Below are 23,499 nucleotides of genomic sequence, written 5' to 3'. Positions count from 1 at the left end.
TGGCTTTTCTTTTTCTTTTTTTTCTTTTGAGACAGGAATTTGCTCTGTCACCCAGGCTTGGAGTGCACTGATGTGATCACAACTCACTGCAGCCTCAACCTCCCAGGCTCAAGCAATCCTGCCTCAGCCCCCCAAATAGCTAGGACTATATGTGTGTGCCTCCTCATCTAGCTAATTTTTATATTTTTTGTTTTGAGATGGAGTTTCGCTCGTTACCCAGGCTGGAGTGCAATGGAGCGATCTCGGCTCACCGAAACCTCTGCCTCCTGGGTTCAGGCAATTCTCCTGCCTCAGTCTCCTGAGTAACTGGGATTACAGGCACGTGCCACCATGCCCGGCTAATTTTCGTATTTTTAGTAGAGACGGGGTTTCACCTTGTTGACCAGGATGGTCTCGATCTGTTGACATCGTGATCCACCCGCCTCGGCCTCCCAAAGTGCTGGGATTATAGGCGTGAGCCACCGTGCCTGGCCTAATTTTTATATTTTTTGTAGCAACAGAGTCTCGCTATGTTGCCTAGGCTTGTCTTCAACTACTGGCCTCCAAGCAAGGTAGCTCACACCTCTAATCCCAGCACTTTGGGAAGCTGAGACAGGTAGGTCAGGTGTTCAAACCCAGCCTCACCAAGACAGTGAAACCGCATCTCTACTAAAAATACAAAAATTAGGTGGGTGTGGTGGCAGCCACCTGTAATCCCTTGAGAGGCTGAGGCAGGAGAATCGCTTGACGGGGGAGGCAGAGGTAGCAGTGAGCTGAGATCGAGCCACCGCACTTCAGCCTGGGACACAAGAGCAAGACTACGTCTCAAAAAAAAAAGAAAGAAAAAAAAATCTGACAGTGGTCAAAAAGAAAAGAATAAAAAAGCAAAGAAATTAAATTTAAAAATCTCCTGGCTTCAAGTGATCCTCCCATTTCGGCCTCCCAATGTGCTGGGATTACAGGTGTGAGCCCCGGCACCCCACCTACATTTTATTCTGGTGCATATATATGTAGGCCTATCTGCGGTTTGTGTGAATTATGTGGGGAGGGATGAAATCTTTCTTTCCATTCTGTCCCTTCCCCACTGGTTTGTGAGCTCCATCTTTAGTTTAGACCCGGGGGCAATGGTGTCCATTGGCAGCTTCTGCAGACATTTTTAATTGCCATGTTGGGGTGAATGGGTGCTGCTGGCTTCTAGTGGATGGAGGTGAGGGGTGCTCGTCATCCTGCATTGCATGGGACAGACCCCACAGCAAAGAATAAGCCAACCCCAAATGTCATTAGGACCAAGATTGGGAAACTGCGTTAGACAAATGCCATCTCTTTTGAGTCTTTTGGAGGCTCTGGATTGTTTGCCAAAGTTCTGTTTATGTATTCCGGGGTGATGGCACAGTGTCATAACTCCTGTGGCTTTATTCAATTTGGCACTTGGGTGGCATTCCTGTTTTACTTGTTTTTTTTTCTTTTCTTCTTCTTTCTTTTTGTTTTTGAGATGAGTCTCTGTCGCCCAGGCTGGAGTGCAATGGCACGATCTTGGCTCACTGCAACCTCAACCTCCCGGGTTCAAGCGATTCTCTTGCCTCAGCCTCCTGAATAGCTGGGACTACAGGCGCATGCCACCACACATGGCTAATTTTTTGTTTTTTCTGAGACGGAGTTTCGCTCTTGTTACCCAGGCTGGAGTGCAATGGTGCGATCTCGGCTCACCGCAACCTCCGCCTCCTGGATTCAAGCAATTCTCCTGCCTCAACCTCCTGAGTAGCTGGAATTACAGGCACGCGCCACTGTGCCCAGCTAATTTTTTTGTATTTTTAATAGAGACGGGGTTTCACCATGTTAGCCAGGATGATCTGAAACTCCTGACCCCATAATCTGGCCTCCGAAAGTGCTGGGATTACAGGCGTGAGCCACCTTGCTCGGCCTTTGTTTGTTTGTTGAGATGGAGTCTCGTCTCTGTCACCCAGGCTGGAATGCAGTGGTGCAATCTCAGCTCACTTCAACCTCCACCTCCCGGGTTCAAGCAATTCACCTGTATCAGCCTCCCGAGTAGCTGCTGGGATTACAGGCACCCACCACCATACCCGAGTAATTTTTTTTTTTTTTTTTTTAAAGAGATGGGGTTTCATCTTGTTGGCCAGGATGGTCTCCATCTCTTGACCTTGTGATCCGCCCACCTCGACCTCCCACTGTGTCTGGCCAATTTTTGTATTTTTATAGAGACGGGGTTTCACCCTGTTGGCCAGGCTGAACTTGAACCCCTGACCTCAGGTGTATGTACAACTGCCTCGGCTTCTCAGAGTTCTGGGATTACAGGAGTGAGCCACCGTTCGGGCCCCTGTTTTACACTTGAGGAAAGTGAAGCTCAGAGAGCAGTTTCTTCAGCTCGATTACAAGTAGTCAAGCCGAAACCCACTCCAGAGACTGGACCCCCAACCACAATACCAGCCATTCCCCCAGGAGCAGCGTGGGGCTCAGCAGTGGCGAGGCCTGTGGAACCGCGGCCCGGGTCACAGTCCGCCCCCTGCGGGACCTGGTTGGCTAAAGCGCCATGATGACGGGCAGGTCCTGGAGCCAATAAGGCCGCGGATCTCTCCAAGTCCCTAAATCCACTGGGTCCTTTGAAAAAGCGGCTTTCAGAAGCTTAAATGCCCTAGACCCCGCTACCCCGCCCGCCCTCCCGTAACCAGACCGCTGGCTTCTCACCAGGATGGCTGCTTCGTGTTTACTGAAGATCTTTGCACGCGAACGGTCTGAAGTCGCATAGCATCGCTACGAAATCGGATTATTACATTTATTTATTTATTTATGAGACGGAGTCTGGCTCTGCCGCCCAGGCTGGAGGGCAGTGGAGCGATCTCGGCTCACCGCAATCTCTGCCTCCTGGGTTCAAGCGATTCTCCTGGCTCAGCCTCTCGAGTAGCTGGGATTACAGGTGCGTGCCACGACGCCCAGCTAATTTTTTTTTTTTTTTTGTATTTTTGGTAGAGACGAAGTTTCACCGTGTTAGCCAGGATGGTCTCGATCTCCTGACCTCGTGATCGGACTGCCTCGGCCTCCCAAAGTGTTGGGATAATAGGCGTGAGCCGCTGCGCCTGTTGCTTAAATTTTGGTTTTTTAAGAGACAGGATCTCGATATCCCCAGGCTGCAGTGCAGTGCTGTGATCGCAGCTCCTTGCAGCCTCCAACTCCCACACTCAAGCAATCCTCCCACCTCAGGGTCCCAAGCAGCTGGGGCCACAGGCCCACCCACCACTAGCTAATGTTTTTACTTTTTGTAGAGATAGTCTTTGCTATGTTGTCCAGGCTGCTCTCAAACTCCTGGGCCCATGCTATCCTCCTGCCTCAGCCTCCCAAAATGCTGAGATTACAGGCATGATGCCCAGCCCCCACGTGACCACATTTAATCCCTCCACTGACTTCCCAGGAATGGGACCTCCTTACTGCCCCAGTGTACAACGAAGGAAACTGAGGCTCAGACAGATTAAATACTGATTCGAGGCCGGGCGCGGTGGCTCAAGCCTGTAATCCCAGCACTTTGGGAGGCCCAGGTGGGTGGATCACGAGGTCAAGAGATCGAGACCATCCTGGTCAACATGGTGAAACCCCGTCTCTACTAAAAATACAAAAAATTAGCTGGGCATGGTGGCGCGTGCCTGTAATCCCAGCTACTCAGGAGGCTGAGGTACAATTGCCTGAACCCAGGAGGCGGAGGTTGCGGTGAGCCGAGGTTGCGGTGAGCCAAGGTTGTGCCATTGCACTCCAGCCTGGGTAACAAGAGTGAAACTCTGTCTCAAAAATAAATAAATAAATAAATACTGATTCGAGGTCTCACAGCTGGGAAGCAGTGAACTTTGCTCTCAAGCTAGGTAGATACCCTGAGTGCACCTGAGGATCCCCCAGTTCATCCCGCCATGTGGGGGTGTCCTGTGTCTGGGAGGTAAAGTCAGACTCTATCCATTTTGACGGGACCAAACTGCGAAAGTGTTACCAGGAAGGGGGTGAATGGGGGGCTTTATTAGATATTTTGAAAGGGGTCCTGATCCAGACCCCAACAGAGGGTTCTTCAATCTCACGCTAGAAAGAATTCAGGGCAAGTTCAGAGTACAGTGAAAGCAAATGTATTAAGAAATTAAAGGGGCCGGGCGCGCTGGCTCAGGCCTGTAATCCCAGCACTTTGGGAGGGCGAGGTGGGCCCTCCCAAATCACAGCTTCTTTACTGCAACCTTTTTCTTTTCTTTTCTTTTCTTTGAGAACGGGGTCTTGCTGTATTGCCCAGGCAAGTCTGGAACTCCTGGGCTCAAGCTATCCTGTCTATGGCGTGGGATCGCAGGCGTGAGCCACAGCACCCAGCAACTGCGACCTGTCTTATCAGCAGGGTCTTTCCGACCTGTCTCTTGTTCCCACCTCCTATGTCGTCTGTGACTTAGAATGCCCTCACCGTCTGGGAATGCAGCCCAGTAGGTCTCAGCCTTATTTCACCCAGCTCCTATTCAAGATGGAGTGGGCCAGGTTCAAACGCCCCTGACATAAGTACCGACTGTTCCAAAGCACCTTCTGCTTCCCTACTTGTCTTTCTCCCATGATGGAGAGCTCACTACTCATTACCTCTCCAGCAGTAACATCTGTAATAAAGTCCTCTCTCAGCTTGGGGGAGATCTGCCCTGGTGCTCCCTGCATCACACACATACATACACACACATACTCACACACACACACACCCCTCTGAAACCAGAGATGGGGGCTGCTGTCAGCACAGGGCAGCTGGAACATTCCAACATTTCTTCCCAGGCTGGATGGCCAATTCCCCAGCACTCAGCCCCGGGCCTGGATGTCCTGGGGACAAAGCTGTCGCTCGCCTTCAGCCAGGAAGACAAGGAGGGCGCGGTGCAGCAGGTGTACCCCCAAGCGCCGGCGACGAGCAGGTGGCCAGCCTGCCACTACTCCATAGCAGTGCCCTTGTTTCTGGTTGGTGAGTGTCTGGATCCCTGGAGAAATTGGATGTAGAGTGAGAGGGGCAGCCATAGGGACCCCTCCCCATCCAGCAGAAGTGTGACAGCAGGCTGGGTGCAGTGGCTCATGCCTGTAATCCCAACACTTTGGGAGGCTGAGGTGGGTAGATCAAATGAGGCCAGGAGTTTGAGACCAGCCTGGCCAACATGGTGAAACCCTGTCTCTACTAAAAATACAAAAATTAGCTTGGCATGGGATAGTGGGTATGTGTCTATAATCCATGGGAGGATGAGGTACAAGAATTGCTTGAACCTTCATGGCAGAGGCTGCAGTGAGCCACTGCACTCCAGCCTGGGCAATAGACTCTCACACACACACAAAAAAGTATGTGACAGCAGCCAGGCTCGGTGGCTTATGCCTGTAATCCTAGCACTTTGGGAGTCTGAGACAGCCGGATTACCTGAGGTCAGGAGTACGAAACCAGCCAGGCTAACGTGGTGAAACCCCGTCTCTACTAAAAATGCAAAATTAGCCAGGCTTAAAAAAAAAAGCATGTGACAGCAAACCCAATGTGTATTGCTCTTGAGTGGGAATAAACCCATGGAGTAAAATACATGCAGGTATAAAGTTGGTGCTCTTTTTTATTTTTTTTATTTACTTTTTTTTTTGAGATGGAGTTTCGCTCTTGTTACCCAGGCTGGAGTGCAATGGCACAATCTCGGCTCACCGCAACCTCCGCCTTCTGGGTTCAAGCAATTCTCCTGCCTCAACCTCCCAAGTAGCTGGGACTACAGGTGCGCACCACCATGCCTAGCTAATTTTTGTATTTTTAGTAGAGACGGGGTTTCACCATGTTGACCAGGATGGTCTCGATCTCTTGACCTCGTGATCCACCCGCCTTGGCCTCCCAAAGTGCTGGGATTACAGGTGTGAGCCACCATGCCCGGCCTTTAAAAATTTTTTTTAAAGATGGGGTTTCACCATGATAGCCAGGCTGGTCTCGAACTCTTGACCTCAGGTGATCCACCCGCCTCGGCCTCCCAAAGTGCTAGGATTACAGGTGTGAGCCACCGCACCCGGCAAGTTGGTGCTCGATAATTGCTCAGTCAACAAATGAACACCCCTCAGAAGGAAAAATGCCCTCATATGACCCCCATCCTATGCACCAGGTACCCACCTAGGGCTTCCACAATACACGCCTCCCGTGTATAAGCCTCCACAGCGACCACGTGCTGGAAGCAATGTAGGGAGACAACGCCGCAACCACTGGCCCAGATGTCCAAGATGTGACGCACCTTGGGGCAGGCCTGGGGGGGACCAGGGCAGAGTCAGGGGTCAGCCCCCCAATCCCCTCCATCCTCTTCCTGCCCATGGCCTGAATGCCCTTGCTGGACCCTGATCCTCGTTCTCACACCTGTTTTCTTGTCCGCCCACGGTGACCAAGGGCCTCCCAGAGGTGGATATACGGCCGGGTCCTCGTCCCCTTGCCCACGTAGAAGATGGCACGGACGAAGGTCTGAAGGCGCTCAGCTGGGGTCAGTGAGAAGGCTCGGGCTGGCAGATCCTGAGTCTCCCTGATGTGGTGGGTGGCTCAGACAGGGAAAAGTAGACAGAGCGGTCCCCAGTGACAGTCTTTAAAATCACAACATGGCTAGGCGTGGTGGCTCAGCCTGTATTCCCAGGCCGAGGTGGGCGGCTCACAATGTCAGGAGTTCAAGACCAGCCTGGCAAACGTGGTGAAACTCTCCGAAATTTACTCTACTAAAATTATTAAAAAAAGATTAGCCAGGCATGGTAGCATATGCCTGTAATCCCAACTACTTGGGAGGCTGAGGCACAAGAATCGCTTGAACCCAGGAGGCAGAGGTTGCAATGAGCTAAGATTGCACCACTGCATTCCAACCTGGGTGACAGAGTGATGCTCCATCTCAAAAAAAAAAAAGAGGCCAGGCGTGGTAGCTCAAGCCTGTAATCCCAGCATTTTGGGAGGCCAAGGCAGGCAGATCACAAGGTCAGGAGTTTGGAACCAGCCTGGCCAACATGGTGAAACCCTGTCTCTACTAAAAATACAAAAATTAGCCGGGCACGGTGGTGCACACCTGTGGTCCCAGCTACTCAGTAGGCTGAGGCAGGAGAATCACTTGAACCTGAAAGGCTGATGTTGCCGTGAGCCAAGATTGCACCACTGCACTCCAGCTGGGCGATAGAGCAAGACTCCGTCTCAAAAAAAAAAGAAGGGCCGGGCGCAGTGGCTCATGCCTGTAATTCCAGCACTTTGGAAGGCTGAGGAGGGTGGATCACCTGAGGTCAGGAGTTCGAGTCCAGCCTGACCAACATGGTGAAACCCTGTCTCTAAAAAAAAAAAAGCTGATGAAAGCGGACCAGTCCCTTTCCTAAGGCCACACAGCAAATAAAAGCCAATTCCCAAATTTTCTACCTTCTACTTCTGGGGCTTTCCTACCCTGAGTACCTGGGGTCCAGCAGCAGATACGTGAAGCTAGATTTCACGACCCCCTCCCGCCACCTCCTGGCAGGATCTGGCCGCTCAAACTGCTGGGCCAATGCGTCTTCGTCTGCCTGGGCATCTGGAATACGGCCAGTCCGCAGGGCTGTAGCCAGTTCCAGGCTGTGTCCTGCAAAGTCTGGGCCTGCGAGTCAAGGGAGATGGAGGAAGGATGGTTATAAGATGAGGAGGAAAGTTGGATGGAGAGCCAGCGTTCTCCAGGAGATTCCTGGAGGCTCCCTGGATTCTGTGTGCCCGGGACAGACTAACCAGGGGCAACCTGGGCTTCTTGCAGCCGTTGGAGGTAGAACTGCCGGGTGAAGGGTGTGACGGGGCCAGGATTCTCACCAAGCGCTCGGAGCCCTTGCAGCAACTCTAGGTCACACAGAGTGGGCACTGGCAGGTGCTGGCAAGGGGCAACAGGGTCCTTGCCACCTGTAGAGCTTGCCTCGTCCTCTGTCAGCCAGAGCATGGCCACGTCACTATCGATGGATGCCTCGTCCTCCCGAAGGCAGTGGCAGTTAGAGGCTCCAGGGGGTGGTGTCTGTGGGGGGCTATAAGCTGGCATGCTGTCCAGGAGAGGCGTGGAGGAGGGGGAGGACTGGAAGCTGGCAGTATTTGGTGGGGTCAGAGTCAGCGCCTGCAGATGGGTATTCAGTTCTGCCTCTGTGCCCTGAGACCTAGGTACCCTCTGGGTGGCACGGACAACATGCAGGAGCCCCTGCCTGGTCCGTAGCAATGAACCAGCCCAGGAGGGAGTGTCCAAGGCTGGGTCCTCGGCTCCAGAGACCTCAAATGCAGTGACGAAAGAGGCATCGGAGCCACTATCCCAGTGCCCTGGAGGGGATGCTGAGCTCCCATCTTTGTCCACAATTTCAAGGGGAACAGGGAGGCTGGGGCGTCCGGGGTCAACATCCAAGCCCATGTCCCTGTTGTCACCTCTGCATGGCTGCATTTGTTGTGCGATGGAGTCCAGCGTCTCATCGGGAGGTCCAGAGAGGCCCGGGGCTTCAGGTGAGAGTGAGGGCCAGAGAGGGGAGGAGGAGGGATGAGACAGGGACAGGAATAGGATAAGACAGACAGAAAAAGAACATCAGAGTATCTGAGACAGAAAGAGCTGGCCACAGACAGTGGACATGAGACAGTCACAACCAATGGGTGGGGTGGGGAAACAGTGGATGCCAGAGACTGGGGCAGAAGTCAAGCCCCAGCAGCCCCGCAGGCCCTACTCACTGCCAGGCGCAGGATCCGGCTCCTGGGTCTCTGCCCCGATCGTCCGGGTCCCGGTCCGCGTGTGGAGATCCCGCAGGACTCTCGCGCAGTCCACGTGGCCCTGCTGCAGGGCCAGGTCCAGCGGCCGGAGTCCGTCCTACAGCGGCGCGGTCAGCAGGGGGCGTCCGAGGCCCTTCTCCCTTCCCTCCCTTCCCTCCCTCCCTCCCTCCCTCCCTCCCTCCCTCTGGGCTCTCCGGCCTTTCTTTGCCCGCGCAGTGCCTGCCAACCTGGTCGCGCAGCGCCGGGTCCGCTCCGTGGCTCAGCAGCAGCTCCAGGCCACGGCGACAGCCCCAGGCGGCGGCCACATGCAGCGGTGTCAGCGCCTCCACAGATCTAGGGCAGCAGCGCAAAAGGGGTCATTGCGGACTCAGCTTCCCGGCAGGAACCCCAATCTCCACTCTGGGGACCCGGAGTCTTAGTTCTCGGCCCCCATCTCCACTGTCCAGCCTGGGACACTGCCCTTGGGACCTAGAAGCTACGACCTCCGGCCAGGACCCAAACCTCTTCCGTCTGACCCTGGAGCTTCCACCCCCAGATCTGCACCCTTGATCCTCATTTTGGTCCTAGCGCCGTCCCATTCCCCGCCCTCGGTCTGGGACCCCAGCGCCTCCCTCGAGCCCTAGCCCCTGCCCTTGGACCCCCCAAGTTCCCTCCCCAAGATCTCCCAAACCCCACCCTCGGGCCCTGAGGCCCTGGCCCTGGATAGTGGGGCGTCCCTTTCCGGAATCCCAAACTTCGGCTTCTGGAGACCCCGCCGCGGGCCCAGGCTCCGCCTTACCGAGCGTTGGGGTCCCCGCCTCGGCACAGTAGAATCCCGAGGCAGCGCAGCCCGCGCGGGTCCCTGGCTCCGGCCGCCAAGTGCACGGCCGCTGCGCCGTCCTCCAGCACCAGATTAGGGTCAGCCCCGCGGCGCAGCAGCTCCTCCACCGCCCTGCAAACACCAGGGTTAGAGTGGACCCCGGCCAAAGGCCCCCACTCCTGGCCCGCCCCCGGCCCCGCCCTCACCAGGACTCCTCCTCCCGCAGCGCCTCCCGTAACCCGCGCGCCAGGCGGGCCGGGGAGCACATGCCCTGGCCGGGTTCGAAGCGCACCACCCGGCCAGTTGATTTCCTACTTCCCGCGGCGGACTTGTGGGCATGCGCCGCTCCGCCCCTCGGCTCCGGACGCCCCCCCCCCAGGGCTGAGCAGGGTTCCCAACGAGGCTGTCCCGCGCCGCACCGGGGCCCACATCGGGATTCGAGCGCATTAGTGTCCGCAGGGGCCCAAGACAACAACCAGAGGCCCTCAAGCAGGGGCTGGGGGCGCCGATAAGAGCCTGGGCGGGAGGATGCCACCGGGTGTGCCATTATCTCATTTCAAAACGGGAAACACGAACGCCCCATGCTCGAGTGGGTGGAGCTACGATGAGGAAAGTCCGGGGTGCCCAGGGCATTAGGTCTCGGAAAATCTTCTGCCAGGGTGGCCTCTTGGAGGGCGCACGGCGTTATGAGAGGCTTCGGCCTGGCACGGTGGCTAACACCTGTAATCCCAGCACTTTGGGAGGCCCAGGCGGGAGGAGTGCATGAGTCCCAGAGTTCGAGACCAGCCTCGGAAATTTGGATAAACCCTGTCCCCACAAAAAATACAAAAAATTAGCCGGGTGTGGTGGCTTGTGCCTGTGTTTCCAGTTACTTGGGAGGCTGAGTTGGGAGGTTCTCCTGAGCCTAGAAGTTTGAGGATACAGTGAGCTGTGATTGCACCACTGCACTCCAGCCTGGGCTGTAGCAGGGAGATCCATAAGCGCCAAGGCAGGAGCAAAAGGCCTCAGCCTGTTTCCATATAAATAATGAAGAAGAGAGTAACTAGAAACATAACGGTAGTAGTTAGTTATTCATATGTGATCTTAGTTATTCATAGATGATCTTAATTCCTTTACTAATGCCTCTCAGGTCGGAAGTGTGAACCTGGGGTGACATTGTGAAATGAATGACACTAAGGCAAGATGCTCTAAGCCCTTTGTCACGCCCGCATAAGGGGTGCTGGAGGGTGCCTTGGCTGTGCGGCAGCGCCAGCGCTGGAAAAGCGCCAGATGTTTAGCCAGCTAGGGGAGGAGATGTCCGAAATGGCCAAAACATCTCCTTCCTGGGGGAGTTAGGAGAAAACTCCGCTTCTCCAAGTTCTTGTGGCAAGGCCTGACGGCTGTCAGGGAAACCGGAAGACATCCGGGGGCTTAACTGTCTCTGTGTGATGCTGTGCTTCAGTGGTCACCTTCCAAGTCTACGCTCATGTTCTGCTTCTGCACCTGGTTCCTTTTGTCTTAGAAAAGACAACCAGTAATAGTAACATAAATTTTAATGTTTTAGTTCTTTCAGGTATGGAAAAAGTGCTGATCCATTATGCTCCTGACCTCAATTTGGGTGCCAGAAATTCCTGGGCCCCACCTGAGTGACACGTGATGTACTTGACCCTATCATTGCCCCGCCCTACTGTCCCTGCCCCCAGATTTGCAACTCAATAAAAGTGAGAGCATCCCGAGGCATTCGGGGCCACTGCTGGTCTCTGCAATTTGGGTAGCAGTGGACCCCTGGGCCCAAACTCTCTTTTCTCTATCTCTGTGTCTTGTATTTCTTTTTTTTTTTTTTTGAGACGGAGTTTCACTCTTGTTGCCCAGGCTGGAGTGCAATGGCGCGATCTCGGCTCACCGCAACCTCCACCTTCTGGGTTCAGGCAATTCTCCTGCCTCAGCCTCCCGAGTAGCTGGGATTACAGGCATGCACCACCATGCCCAGCTAATTTTTTGTAGGTTTAGTAGAGACAGTGTTTCACCATGTTGACCGGGATGGTCTCGATCTCTTGACCTCATGATCCACCCGCCTCAGCCTCCCAAAGTGCTGGGATTACAGGCATGAGCCACCGCGCCCGGCCCTGTGTCTTGTATTTCTATAATTTCTCATCTCAGCACCAGCCAGGAGTGGCTCACAGAACCCTGTAGGGCTGAACCCTACATTGGGCAACAGAGCAAAAAACTGTCCCAGAAAATAGTAAATAAATAAATAAGAGGCTTCAATATTCAACCCCCAGGCCAAGGGACCTGGTTCACTCCTTTAACTAGAGTGCTTTGGGAGGCTGAGGTGGGAGAATCACTTGAGCTTAGCAGTTTGCTGTTGCTGGTTTTTCTTTTCTTTTTGTAAGTGCAAGAGTTGAGACCAGCCCAGACAACAGAGTGAGGCTCTGTCTTTTTTTTTTTTTTCTGAGACGGGGTCTCACTCTGTCACCCAGGCTGGAGTGCAGTGGCACGATCTTGGCTCACTGCAACCTCCACTTCCTAGGTTCAAGCAGTTCTCCAGCCCCAGCCTCCCAAGTAGCTGGGACTATAGGCACGTGCCACCACACCCAGCTAATTTTTGTATTTTTAGTAGAAATGGGGTTTCACTATGTTAGCCAGGATGATCTCGGTCTCTTGACCTTGTGATCTGCCCACCTCGGCCTCCCAAAATCCTGGGATTACAGTATTTTTATTTTTGAATTTTTCTTTTTTCTTTTGAGATGGAGTCTTGCCCTGTCACCCAGGCTGAAATACAGAGGCACATTCTTGGTTCACTGCAACCTCCGCCTCCCAGGTTCAAGTTCTCCTGCTTCAGCCTCCTGAGTAGTTGGGATTACAGGCGCGCACCACCACACAAAGCAATTACATTTTTTTTAGTAGAGATGGGGTTTCACCATGTTACTCAGGCTGGTCTCAAACTCCTGATCTCATGATCTGCCCTCCTCAGTCCCCCAAAGTGCTGGTATTACAGAAGTGAGCCACTGTGCCCGGCCACATTTTTCTTTTTTATTAAATGAGTAAGGCTCTCGCTCTGTCTCCAGGCTGGAGTACAGTGGTGCGATCTCAACTCACTGCGACCTCCACGTCCCGGGGACTTTTTCATCACCAAGAAAGCAGCCACTCACCTTTGCTCAGTGGAAAACCAAGATGATCCAAATTAACACAAAGTGACAGGCGTGGACTCCAGTTAACGACTCTCAAGTTTTTATTTTGATGACAAAAATCACACAGGAAAGGACAAAAATTATCCATGGCAAACTAGGAGTGAAAATGGGCAGGGAAACACGGAAGACAGGTGTCCACAGTTCCTGGGATCCCTCCTGGAATCCTGGGTTTCCCTCCCAGGACCCTGCAAGGTATCCTAGGTGCCTCCTGGAAACCCCCAGAGGCCTCAAGGAACCCGGCTGGAGAATCAAGGCTTCAGGCCAAGGGATTCCTTGCACAAGAAGGTGCAGATGAACAGGGGAGGTTCAGACAGTGGCCTCGACCTCAGTGGCCTCATCCTCCTCCTCCAGGAGGCTGTAGGAAGCGTGGCTCTGGCAGGGCCGCTGCAGGGGGTGAGCCAACAGTTTCGCCATGCAGTTGTGCAACTCCAGGGCAGGCCCAGCCAGTGCCACCTCATACTTGTAGCTGGTCCCCTTGGTATCCAGACTGCCCATGAAGGCAAACATGTCCTAGGGGGTCAGTGAAGGGCTGTTCAGGCAGAGGTTACCCAAACATCCCCTTCATATCCCTGAAGAGCTTCTCGGAGGAGGGGACATCTGGGGTGGGTTCTAAAGGGTGAAGAGGAGTTTGCCAAGCAAAACCATTTACACATTCAGCAAACATTCCCTGCCATGGACCCAGAGTTAGGGACCTAAAGAGGTCCCTGTCATGGTCCCTGAAGAGTCCCCAGTGTGAAGAGACACAGTCAGATACAGACACATTCTCCTAGCCCCCACTTTGATCCTTCTTGAAAAACAGGGAGGGCTTCTCAGAGGAGGCACTTTTTATTTTTATTTTGTGACACAGGGTTTCTGCTCTGTTGCCCAGGCTGGAGTGCAGTGGCTCCATCACAGCTCACTGCAATCTCTATCTTTTGGGCTCAAGCAAGTCTCCTGCCTCAGCCTCCCAAATATCTGGGACCACAGGCATACACCACCATGCCCAGCTAGATAGCAGAGGGACTTTTTTTTTTTTTGAGACGGAGTCTTGCTCTGTAGCCCAGGCTGGAGTGCAGTGGCGTGATCTTGGCTCACTGCAACCTCTGCCTCCCAGGTTCAAGTGATTCTCCTGCCTCAGCCTCCCGAGTCGCTGCAACTACAGGCGCCTGCCACCACACCCGGCTAATTTTTGTATTTTTAGTAGAGATGGGGTTTCACCATATTGGCCAGGCTGGTCTTAAACTCCTGACCTTATGATCTGCCTGCCTTGGCCACCCAAAGTGTTGGGATTACAGGCATGAGCCACCGCACCCAGCCTAGAGGAGGGACTTTTGATTTGGGTATTGAGGTATGAGGAGGAGCTAGTCTCAGTTTCCCCTGTTCATAGATGGGTAAACTGAGGCTCAGAGAAGTAAGTCCTACTCGAGTCCCACAACTAGTTCAGGTCTGGGATGTGAAGGCCCAACAGGGCCTGGGGAGTCCAAGAGGAATGGGTGTTCCAAGCTGAGGGCACAGCGAGGCCAAAAGCAGGAAGAAACAGAAGAAGGGGCGGGGCGCCGTGGCTCATGCCTGCAATCCTGGCACTTTGGGAGGCCAACATGGGCAGATCACCTGAGGTCAGGAGTTCAAGACCAGCCTGGCCAACATGGTGAACCCCACCTCTACTAAAAATACAAAAATTAGCTGGGCATGATGGCAGGTACCTGTAATCCCAGCTACTCAGGAGGCTGAGGAGGGAGAATTGTTTAAACCCAGGAGGCGGAGGTTGCAGTGAGCCAAGATCATGCCACTGCACTCCAGCCTGGTCAAGAGAGTGAGACTCGGTCTCCAAAAAAAAAAAGAAAGGGAAGCAGGAAATGCTGGGGTTGGGGGAGGCAGGACTCAGCACGCTGCCAGGAACCATCGTCCCAATGGCTCCCACCCCATCAGTCACAGCTGACAACTGAGAAACAGCTATTAGATGACCGAATGCCCATGACCTACCATAGCCAGGGATCCAGGGCCACCAAATGGAGGTGGAGACCCCAGACCCAGTGCAGGCGTGTTCCAAGACTTTCTGTCCACACCCGCCTGCTACCCGCACCTGCTGCGGCCTCTTACCTTCCAGCTCATCTCCTCCTCCTTCTCCTCGGCACCATTGTGGATGTAAACAAGGTCAAAGAAGAAATATGGGCACTGGAACATTTTCTGCAGGGGATGTAAAGAACACTAGCCTCTCCCAAGCCCCTTGACTATAACCCCATTTCTGCCTCAGACTCCAGGAACCTGCCTCTAGGCACCCCAGCCTGTGTGGTGTCTAACCACCATCCTCATAGCTGCAGGCATCCCTCCCTCTCCCAGGCCTCACCCACCTTCATGGGCTCCGTCAAGGAGAACTGGGGCTGGCAGGGTGGACGGCTGTAGACAAGGATGGTGCGGACCACGTATGGCGGGGGAATCGTCTGCACGTTCTCTGTGACCGGAAACTCAGTTTTCTGCTGGCTGCAGAGGCAGGAGGGACTGATCGGAGCAGCCCGTGGGGACCTGCCCCTCGTCACCCTCAGAGAGACGCCAGATGCTCAACAGCAGGTGAGGCCCCACTGATGTCTCCCCAATTCACTGCTGCCTCTGAGCCTTCCCATAAGCGGTTCCCTCTGCCCTGACCACCTTCCCAGCATCACCCCTCGGACTGGCTTCTGCTGCTGCCCTGGAGAGGCCTCAATGACCCAGAGGCTGGAGCCTGCTCTCACCACCCTCAGTTTTTTTTTTTTTTTTTTTTTTTTTGAGATGGAGTTTCACTGTTGTTACCCAGACTGGAGTGCAATGGCACAATCTCAGCTCACCGCAACCTCCGCCTCCTGGGTTCAAGCAATTCTCCTGCCTCAGCCTCCCGAGTAGCTGGGACTACAGGCGCACACCACCATGCCCAGCTAATTTTTGCAATTTTAGTAGAGACGGGGTTTCACCTTGTTGACCAGGATGGTCTCCATCTCTTGACCTCGTGATCCACCTGCCTCGGCCTCCCAAAGTGCTGGGATTATAGGCGTGAGCCACTGTGCCCAGCCCTGTTTTTTTTTTTTTTTTTTTTGAGATGGAGTTTCACTCTTGTTGCCCAGGCTGAAGGGCAATGGCACGATCTCCACTCACTGCAACCTCTGCCTCCCAGGTTCAAATAATTCTCCTGCCTCAGCCTCCTGAGTAGCTGAAGTTACAGGCGCACGCCACTACGCCCAGCTAATTTTTGGGTTTTTAGTAGAGACCAGGTTTCACCACGTTGGCTAGGCTGGTCTTGAACTCCTGACCTCAGGTGATCCACCTGCCTCAGCCTCCCAAAGCCCTCAGATTACAGGCATGAGCCACCGCACTCAGCCTCTTTTATTTTTTTTTCAGACAGAGTTTTGCTCTGTCACCCAGGTTGCAGTGCAATGGCAGGATCTCAGCTCACTGTAACCTCTGCCTCCCAGGTTCAAGCAATTCTCCTGCCTCAGCCTCCCAAATAGCTGGGACTACAGGCACACGCCACCACACCCAGCTAAGTTTTGTATTTTTAGTAGAGATGCAGTTTCCCCATGTTGGTCAGGCTGGTCTCAAACTCCTGCCCTCAGGTTATCTGCCTGCCTCGGCCTCCCAAAGTACTGGGACTCTGGGTGGAGCCACCGTGCCTGGGCCACCCTCAGTGTCCTGAGCATCCCCCATCACCGCCCTCAGCTGGAGCTGCCTAGCAGCACGTGCATCCCCACCAGGACCCATGCTCCCAAGATAGATAAATGAGGAATCACTCAGGGCGAGGTTAAAAGGGAAGAGGCTTTGTGGTTCCCTAGATTATGTCTGTGCTGTTTGGAGCTTCTTCCAGAAGTGATCATTCTCTCTGAAGGTGAGTAAGAATTTCCCCACAGGGAACTTACATGAGGCTGAAAAGCCCTTCCAGATCTGATGGGGACGCTAAGGAGAAGGCTGGCAGCAGAGCATGAGTGAGCCGGAACAGGTGGCTTCCCCGATCACCCCTGGAGATGCAGTGTGACCCTGGGCAAGTTACTTGCCCTCTCTGAGACTTGGTTTCCTGCCAGCATGGATCACAAAATAGGGTGCTGGCAACAGATGACTTTAAGACCCCTGGTATGCCAGGCACAGTGGCTCATGCCTGTAATCCCAGGACTTTGGGAGGCCAAGGCGGGCGGACCACCTGAAGTCAGGAGTTTGAGACCAGCCTGGCCAACATAGCGAAACCCCGTCTTTACTAAAAATACAAAATTAGCCAGGTATGGTGGCACATGCCTGTAATCCCAGCTACTTGGGAAGCTGAGGCAGGGAAATCACTTAAACTCAGAAGGTGGAGACTGCAGTGAGCTGAGATCATGACACTGCACTCCAGCCTAGGCGACAAAAGAAATTAAATAAATAAATAAATAAGATCCACAGGGAGCCATGGGAGGTTTTGGAGCAGAGATGGAATACAATCTAATTTATGTCTTAAAACTGAATGAGGCCGGGCACGGTGGCTCATGCCTGTAATCTCAGCACTTTGGGAGGCTGGGGTGGGCTGATCACTTGAGCCCAGGAATTCAAGACCTGCCGGGGCAGGATACAAGACCCATCTCTACAAAAAATACCAAATTAGCTAGACATGTGGGTGAATTTTGGACCTCCTGAGTAGAAATCAGGTACTTTTTTTTTTTTTAAGACAGTCTGACTCTGTTGCCCAGGCTGGAGTGCAGTGGCGAATCTCAGCTCACTGCAACCTCCGCCTCCTGGGTTCAAGTGATTCTTTGTGCCTCAGCCTTGCAAGTCGCTGAGATACAGGCGTGGGCCACCACGCCCGGCCCAAATTGGGTACTGTTGCTTCTGTATTATCACAGCATCTCCATGGGGTGGGTGGCTTTGCGCCTTCCATGGTACAGATGGGGAAACTAAGGCTCAGAGGGGTCACTTTCCCAGACCTGGCAGAACTGGGATCTGAACCTCAGCCATCCCGAGTCATGACTCAGACTTTCCCAGGGCCCAAGGATGACAGGAGGGGACAGTCCCCTTCACCGGGACACCCCTGCCAGGAAGGATACTGAAGGTGGAACAGGAAGCCGTCTCCAGATCATAGAGGCAGCTGCAGAGCTCTCGGGGGTCGGAGGTCAGGCCAGACAGCTGCAGGGAAGCAGAGGCCTCAGCGCGGTGCTCCCCCATCCCCAGGGGACCCCAGGGCCGCCCGCGCCTGCCGCAGCCTCACCCAGGCCGTGTCGTCATTCACCACCACCAGCGCAAACTCGTGGCTTTTGTCAATCTTGTGTTTTGTCCTCACAAACATCTCAATCATCTTCTGCGAGACGTTGAGGGCGTTGGTTTTGGAACTGGGGAGGCAGAGAGTGGAGGGGAATCAAGGTTCCCTCAGCGACCCTCATCTCAGAACCCAGAACCAGCCCCACGATAAGGCCTTGGAGGTACAGGTTACACTGCACGGGGGTGGTGGGGCTGACCCAGAACCTGGGTCTGGCTGACATCTGAGTGCCTGCCCTCTCCAAATGGGTCCCTCTGCGCAGCATGGGGCTCAAGGTCCCTCTAGAGTCACTGCAGGAACTTTGCTCAGCCATGGGCAGTTGCGAGTGCCACACTAGGGAAGGACCTGTCTTTCCCTAGAGATGGAATCTTGCTCTGTCACCCAGGCTGTAGTGCAGTGGCACCATCTCGGCTCACGGCATCCTCCGCCACCCGGGTTCAAGTGATTCCCCTGCCTTGGCCTGAGTAGCTGGGACTACAGGTGCATGCTACTATACCTGGCTAATTTTTTTTGTATTTTAGTAGAGACAGGGCTTCACCATGTTGGCCAGGATGGTCTTGATTTCCTGACCTCGTGATCCACCTGCGTAGGCCTCCCAAAGTGCTGGGATTACAGGCGTGAGGCACTGCACCTGGCCCAAAGTTTCACTCTTCTTGCCCAGGCTGGAATGCAATGGTGGGGGCTGACACAGGAGAATCCCTTAAACCCGGGAGGTGGAGGTTGCAGTGAGCCAAGATAGCACCACTGCACTCCAGTCTGGAAGACAGAGCAAGACTCCATCTCAAAAAAACACAAAAACAAAAACACTTTTAGAGAGGGTCAGGCACAGTGGGCTCACACCTGTAATCCTAGCACATTGGGACGCTGAGGTGGGTGGATCATGACGTCAGGAGTTCGAGTCCAGCCTTACCAACATGGTGAAACCCCATCTCTTCTAAAAATACAAAAATTAGCCAGGCATGCTGGCATGTGTCTGCAGTCCCAGCTATTCAGGAGGCTAAGGCAGGAGAATCGCTTGGACCTGACAGGCAGAGGTTGCCGTGAACCGAGATCAAGCCACTGCACTCCAGCCTAGACGACAGAGCGAGACTCTGTCTAAAAAAAAAAATACTTTTAGAGGCCTGGTGTGGTGGCTCATGCCTGTAATCCCGGCACTTTGGGAGGCCAAGGCAGGCAGATGACTTCAGATCAGGAGTTTTGAGATTACCATGGCCAACATGGCAAAACTGTCTTTACGAAAAATACAAAAATTAGCCGGGTGTAGTGGTGCATGCTTGTAATCCCAGCTACTCCAGAGGCTGAGGCACAAGAATCACTCGACCCGGGAGGCAGGGGTTGCAGTGAGCTGGGCTTACACCACTGCATTACAGCCTGGGCAAGAGAGTGACACGCTGTCTCAAATTTTAGAGATAGGGTCCGTGTTGCCCAGCCTAGTCTTGAACACCTAGCCTCAAGTGATCCTCCTACCTCAGCCACCTGTCACTGGGATTATAGGCATGAGCCACCGTGCCTGGCTCTTGTTACTCTCTGACACTGCCATGCCTGAAGCCAGACCAACCTGGTGTGAGTTTCAGAGCGAGAGCCCTGTATCTTCTGGGCTGGCCCCTCCCAGTCATGACTGCATGTCCAAGCCCTAAAACGTCCCTCTTACCCGTTGAACGATTCCAGCTTTGGCAGTGACATTTCCTCTGACAGGTCCAGGCAGATAATCTGCAAGGTAGTTGGAGGGCAGTGAGTGTCCTCTGATCTTAACGCTGGCCCCCACACAACTCACTGGCCCTCTTCAAGCAGCCCAATCCCCAGCCAAGCCATGCAGTTTGCAAAGCAATGGCTTCGAAGGGCACTGAACTGGGAGTCCCAGTAGGTGAACACATAAATGATCCAGAGAATGTGTGACACAGGAACACAGAAAGAAAGATACAGTGGGTCAAACTGTGGCTCCCAAAAGACAAGTCCACCCAGATCCTCAGAATGTGACCTTATTTGGCTGGGCACAGTGGCTCACACCTGTAATCCCAGCACTTAGGGAGGCCAAGGTAGGCAGAGCAGTTGAGGTCAGGAGTTTGAGACCAGCCTGGCCAACACGGCGAAACCCTGTCTCTACTAAAAATATTTAAAACAGCTGGGTGTGGTGGTGGGTGCCTGTAATCCCAGCTACACGGGAAGAGAATCACTTCAACCTGGGAGGGGGAGGCTGGAGTGAGCCCAGATTGCACCACTGCACTCCAGCGTGGGCAACAGAGTGAAACTCTGTCTCAAAAAAAAAAAAAAAAAAAAAGCTGGGTAGAGGTGGCTCAAGCCTGTAATCCCAGCACTTTGGGAAGCTGAGGTGGGCAGATCATGAGGTCAGAAGATAGAGACCAGCCTGGCAAAGATGGTGAAACCACATCTCTACTAAAAAACACAAAAATCAGCTGGGCCTGGTGTTGCATGCCTGTAATTCAGCTACTCGGGAGGCTGAGGCAGGAGAAGTGGTTGAATCCAGGAAGTGGAGGTTGAGAGGTTGCAGTTATAGAGAGCCGAGATCGCACTACTGCACTCCAGCCTGGGCAATAAAGTGAGACTCCATCTCAAAAAAAAAAAAAAGGAGTATGTGACCTTTTTGGAATCAGGGTCTTTGCAGATGTCATTAAGGGAAGGGTCTTGAGATAACATTTTGTTTTGATGACAGGTGTCCTTATAGGAGTAAGAAGTGGAGAAGGCACAGCGAGAAAGGCTTTATGAGGACTGGAGAGAACTGGGCAGAACTCGAGTGATGCAACCACAAGCCAAGGAATGCCAGGAGCCACCAGAGGCTAGAAGAGGCAAGAAAGGGCTGGGTACGGCGGCTCACGCCTGTAATTCCAGCACTTTGGGAGGCTGAGGCAGGCGGATGACCTGAGGTCAGGAGTTCGAGCGAGACCAGCCTGGCTAACGTGATAAAACCCCGTCTCTATTAAAAATACAAAAACTACCCAGGCATAGTGGAGCATGCCTGTAGTCCCAGCTACTCAGGAAGCTGAGGCAGGAAAATTGCCCGAACCCAGGAGGCAGAGGTTGCAGGGAGCCAAAATTGCGCCATTGCACTCCAGCCTGGGCAACAAGAGTGAAACCCCATCTCAAAAAAAAAAAAAAAGAAGGAAAGAAAGAATCCTCCCTTAGAGCCTCCAGAGGAGGCGTAGTGTTGCCGACACCTGACTTCTGGCTCCAGGAACTGTGAGAAAATAAATTTCTCTTGTTGAAAAGTCACCAAGTCTGTGGTGACTTGTGACAGCCACAGGTAACTAATACAAAGGGAATGTTTGCAGAGTAATCCCAAAAGACAAGATGCTAGGTTCCCCAACATCTCAGAGCCCCAGGCCACACCCTCTACTTACCACCTTCTCTGGACAGTTGACCCTTGGTGTCCGAATCTGGACCTCAGGGGCCGGTGGGGGCACCTGCCAGGACTTAGGCCCAGCTCCTGAAGTGCTGGGACTCCCATCATCAGCACTGGCAGCCTCACCCTCACCCTCGCTGCGGCTGCCCACACTAGCCTGGGCCGCCACTGCCCGGTCCTCAGCCCCTTCGGGATTGGAGCGAGTGCGGGGCCGAGGCTCTGCGGAGTGCTCTTCTTCTTCCTCCTCCTCTTCAGTGGGGCTACTGGGCTCTGCCACTTCCATGGCTCCTGTGTGGCTGGATGGAACACGGACAGGGGAAGCCAGAATCCTCCCCTTGGGAGTTTTAAAAACATTTGGTTACGGCTAGGTTCGGTGGCTCATGCCTGTAATCCCTGCACTTTGGGAGGCCGAGGTGGGCATATCACCTGAGGAAGGAGTTCAAGACCAGCCTGGTCAACATAGAGAAACCCATCTCTACTGAAAATACAAAACTGGCCGGACATGGTGGTAAATGCCTATAATCCCAGCTACTCAGGAGGCTGAGGCAGGAGAATCGTTTGAACCCGGGAGGTGGAGGTTGCTGTGAGCCAAGATCGTGCCATTGCACTCCAGCCTGGGCAACAAGAGCGAAACTCCGTCTCAAAAAATTTTTTTTTGGTTACTAAGAAGGAAGAGGGGCCGTGAGATGCTTACTGATATGAGTCACTCCTCTTGGGGAGTCAGTTTTCTTAGTTGTAGAATGGGTGCCTTTTACACTCATCAGCCAAGCAGCCTCTCCCACAAAAATAACAGTCCCCCATCTTAATTTAACGTAGTGGTAGCCCCATGCCCCTACTCGGCCAATTGCTAATCCCAGCTCTCTGGTCACTGAAAATGGCTCAGAGATGGGCACATGACCCAAACCAGGCCATTGAGTGGCAGCTCTGGAACTTACAGCAATGCCATCAAGGAAAAGAGACTCTCGTTAGAGTTGCAGAGCTGGGAGAATAAAGTTGGGAGCTGCGAGGGGCCTCTTTTTGCCTCTAAGATAAAAAGCGAAACGATCCCCACCTAGAAAACTGCAGATCGAATTCTGACCACCTGGACCCAGCTCCTATTAGACCCAATCTATAAGCTACTAACTTCCCTTTCTTGCTTAAGCCAGATTAAGCAGGGTTTTCTGTTACCTAAAACTGAAAATGGCTTGGTGAATAAAGGAATAATAATCTCTGGGACATCCTCGTGCCTAGCGGGTGTCTGTATGAGGGAGAAGCAAAATATTAGTGTTGCGGTTCTCCTTGGAGAGAAGGACGCGAATTAAGCAGTTTGTCTATCTGGGCAATAGGCACGGGCTTCTCAAGATGGTCTCTGAGAGCCTTGCGGCCCCCACACCTCTAAGGAAAACAAAGCTTTAGCGGTAGCAAGAAGGATGGAGGCTAAACTGCAGGAGAAACCAGAAATAAAGGCAGAAGCCCCGGGAAGGCGAGGAGCTGGATCTCTTGGGAAGAAGGGAGCTGGGTCCCTACGAACCGGGCCCGCACGCTTTATCCACCCAACTCGGGCTCACCGTAGCCTGAACCTCCCTCCAAATCAGCCGCCGACTCTCTAGGAAGCCGCCATCTTTTCAGCCGGAAGTTGTGCGTCGCAGCCCCGACGCCTCCTGGGAAATGTAGTTCAGCGGGCCGCAGAGCAAGCGGAGAGAGAAACTGGTTTAGGCTAGGAAGGACTTGGAAGCTGATAGGCGGAAACTGCGCTACGAGTGGGGTTTGGAGTGCGATAGACTAGGAGGACCTGGGTGGGGAGGGACCTGGAATGTGACTGGCTACACTTGAGCAAAGTATGAAATATGATTGGATAAAAAAAGATAGTGAATTTTTGTTTCTGGCTGAATCAGACTGCAATGGTCAGTGCTTCTACCGTGACAGGCTGAAACGTGGAATAGGGGTGGAGGTTGCAATGTGATAGGCTCAGAGGGATGGAAAAGGCCGATTTAGGTAGAGAGGAGGAGCTAATTGGTGATTGGTGGAGCTGGCCTGCGCTTCCGTGTGGGGGCAGGTATTTCCACGTGGGCGTGGCCTGAACTTCCAGGGTCCCTCTCAATTACTTAATTCCTGCTCCTTATTTTACATATATTTGCATGACAAAAAAATATTCACTCTGGTCTTATTGGGTCATTGTAGGTGGAGGGGAACCAAGTCGGGCCTGTTTCTAGCCTGCCTCCTTTTTCATGCCTTTTTTCGTTCTTATTTTTAGAGACAGGGATC

General features: G+C 53.4%; 2 protein-coding genes across 21 annotated transcripts; both read right to left on the bottom strand.

Annotated features, from left to right (window-relative positions):
* Positions 1 to 3,966: 3,966 nt before the first annotated feature.
* On the bottom strand, positions 3,967 to 9,828 carry ANKLE1 (ankyrin repeat and LEM domain containing 1). 4 transcript variants are annotated; one of them, XM_008987488.4, is made up of 9 exons: positions 9,710 to 9,828; positions 9,483 to 9,635; positions 8,932 to 9,037; positions 8,666 to 8,801; positions 7,703 to 8,440; positions 7,400 to 7,577; positions 6,344 to 6,503; positions 6,107 to 6,236; positions 3,967 to 4,964 (listed from the first exon to the last, which is right to left on the bottom strand). In XM_008987488.4, the coding sequence occupies exons 1-9, from the start codon at positions 9,769 to 9,771 to the stop codon at positions 4,792 to 4,794; spliced, it is 1,836 nt and encodes a 611-aa protein (XP_008985736.4). In that variant the 5' UTR covers positions 9,772 to 9,828; the 3' UTR covers positions 3,967 to 4,791. The 4 variants fall into 4 exon arrangements, with proteins under 4 accessions (XP_008985736.4, XP_035141159.3, XP_078217886.1 ...); XM_035285268.3 differs by having other exon boundaries at positions 7,781 to 8,440; XM_078361760.1 differs by having other exon boundaries at positions 8,372 to 8,440.
* A 2,868-nt stretch (positions 9,829 to 12,696) lies between these two features.
* On the bottom strand, positions 12,697 to 22,879 carry BABAM1 (BRISC and BRCA1 A complex member 1). Of its 17 annotated transcripts, none has more exons than XM_078361762.1 (10): positions 22,803 to 22,879; positions 22,423 to 22,492; positions 21,254 to 21,589; positions 19,549 to 19,607; positions 17,850 to 17,970; positions 17,689 to 17,767; positions 16,537 to 16,585; positions 15,004 to 15,133; positions 14,753 to 14,839; positions 12,697 to 13,183 (listed from the first exon to the last, which is right to left on the bottom strand). In XM_078361762.1, exons 3-10 carry the CDS (start codon positions 21,536 to 21,538, stop codon positions 12,980 to 12,982), a joined length of 1,014 nt encoding a protein of 337 aa, XP_078217888.1. In that variant the 5' UTR covers positions 21,539 to 21,589; positions 22,423 to 22,492; positions 22,803 to 22,879; the 3' UTR covers positions 12,697 to 12,979. The 17 variants fall into 17 exon arrangements, with proteins under 17 accessions (XP_078217888.1, XP_078217890.1, XP_035140629.1 ...); XM_078361764.1 differs by having other exon boundaries at positions 16,537 to 16,561; XM_035284738.3 differs by having other exon boundaries at positions 21,254 to 21,551.
* Positions 22,880 to 23,499: the final 620 nt, after the last annotated feature.

The sequence above is a fragment of the Callithrix jacchus genome, chromosome 22, assembly GCF_049354715.1.
Source record: "Callithrix jacchus isolate 240 chromosome 22, calJac240_pri, whole genome shotgun sequence".
Classification (NCBI taxonomy): Eukaryota; Metazoa; Chordata; class Mammalia; order Primates; family Cebidae; genus Callithrix; species Callithrix jacchus.
The sequence above is the reverse complement of the archived record's forward strand: the minus strand, read 5'-3'. Positions and strand labels throughout refer to the sequence as shown.

Bases quoted from the DNA above. Each gene is read 5' to 3' on its own strand.
- ANKLE1 (XM_008987488.4), bottom strand. From the start codon at position 9,771: ATGTGCTCCCCGGCCCGCCTGGCGCGCGGGTTACGGGAGGCGCTGCGG. The intron at 9,636-9,709 runs GTGAGGGCGGGG...TGGTGTTTGCAG, and splicing joins CTGCGGGAGGAGGAGTCCTG to GGCGGTGGAGGAGCTGCTGC. The intron at 6,237-6,343 runs GTGTGAGAACGA...GGTCCCCCCCAG, and splicing joins GTGGGCGGACAAGAAAACAG to GCCTGCCCCAAGGTGCGTCA.
- BABAM1 (XM_078361761.1), bottom strand. From the start codon at position 21,609: ATGTTTTTAAAACTCCCAAGGGGAGGATTCTGGCTTCCCCTGTCCGTG. The intron at 14,840-15,003 runs GTGGGTGAGGCC...CATCCCCTGCAG, and splicing joins CCTTGACGGAGCCCATGAAG to AAAATGTTCCAGTGCCCATA. The intron at 13,184-14,752 runs GTAAGAGGCCGC...CTGACCCCCTAG, and splicing joins AGGAGGAGATGAGCTGGAAG to GACATGTTTGCCTTCATGGG.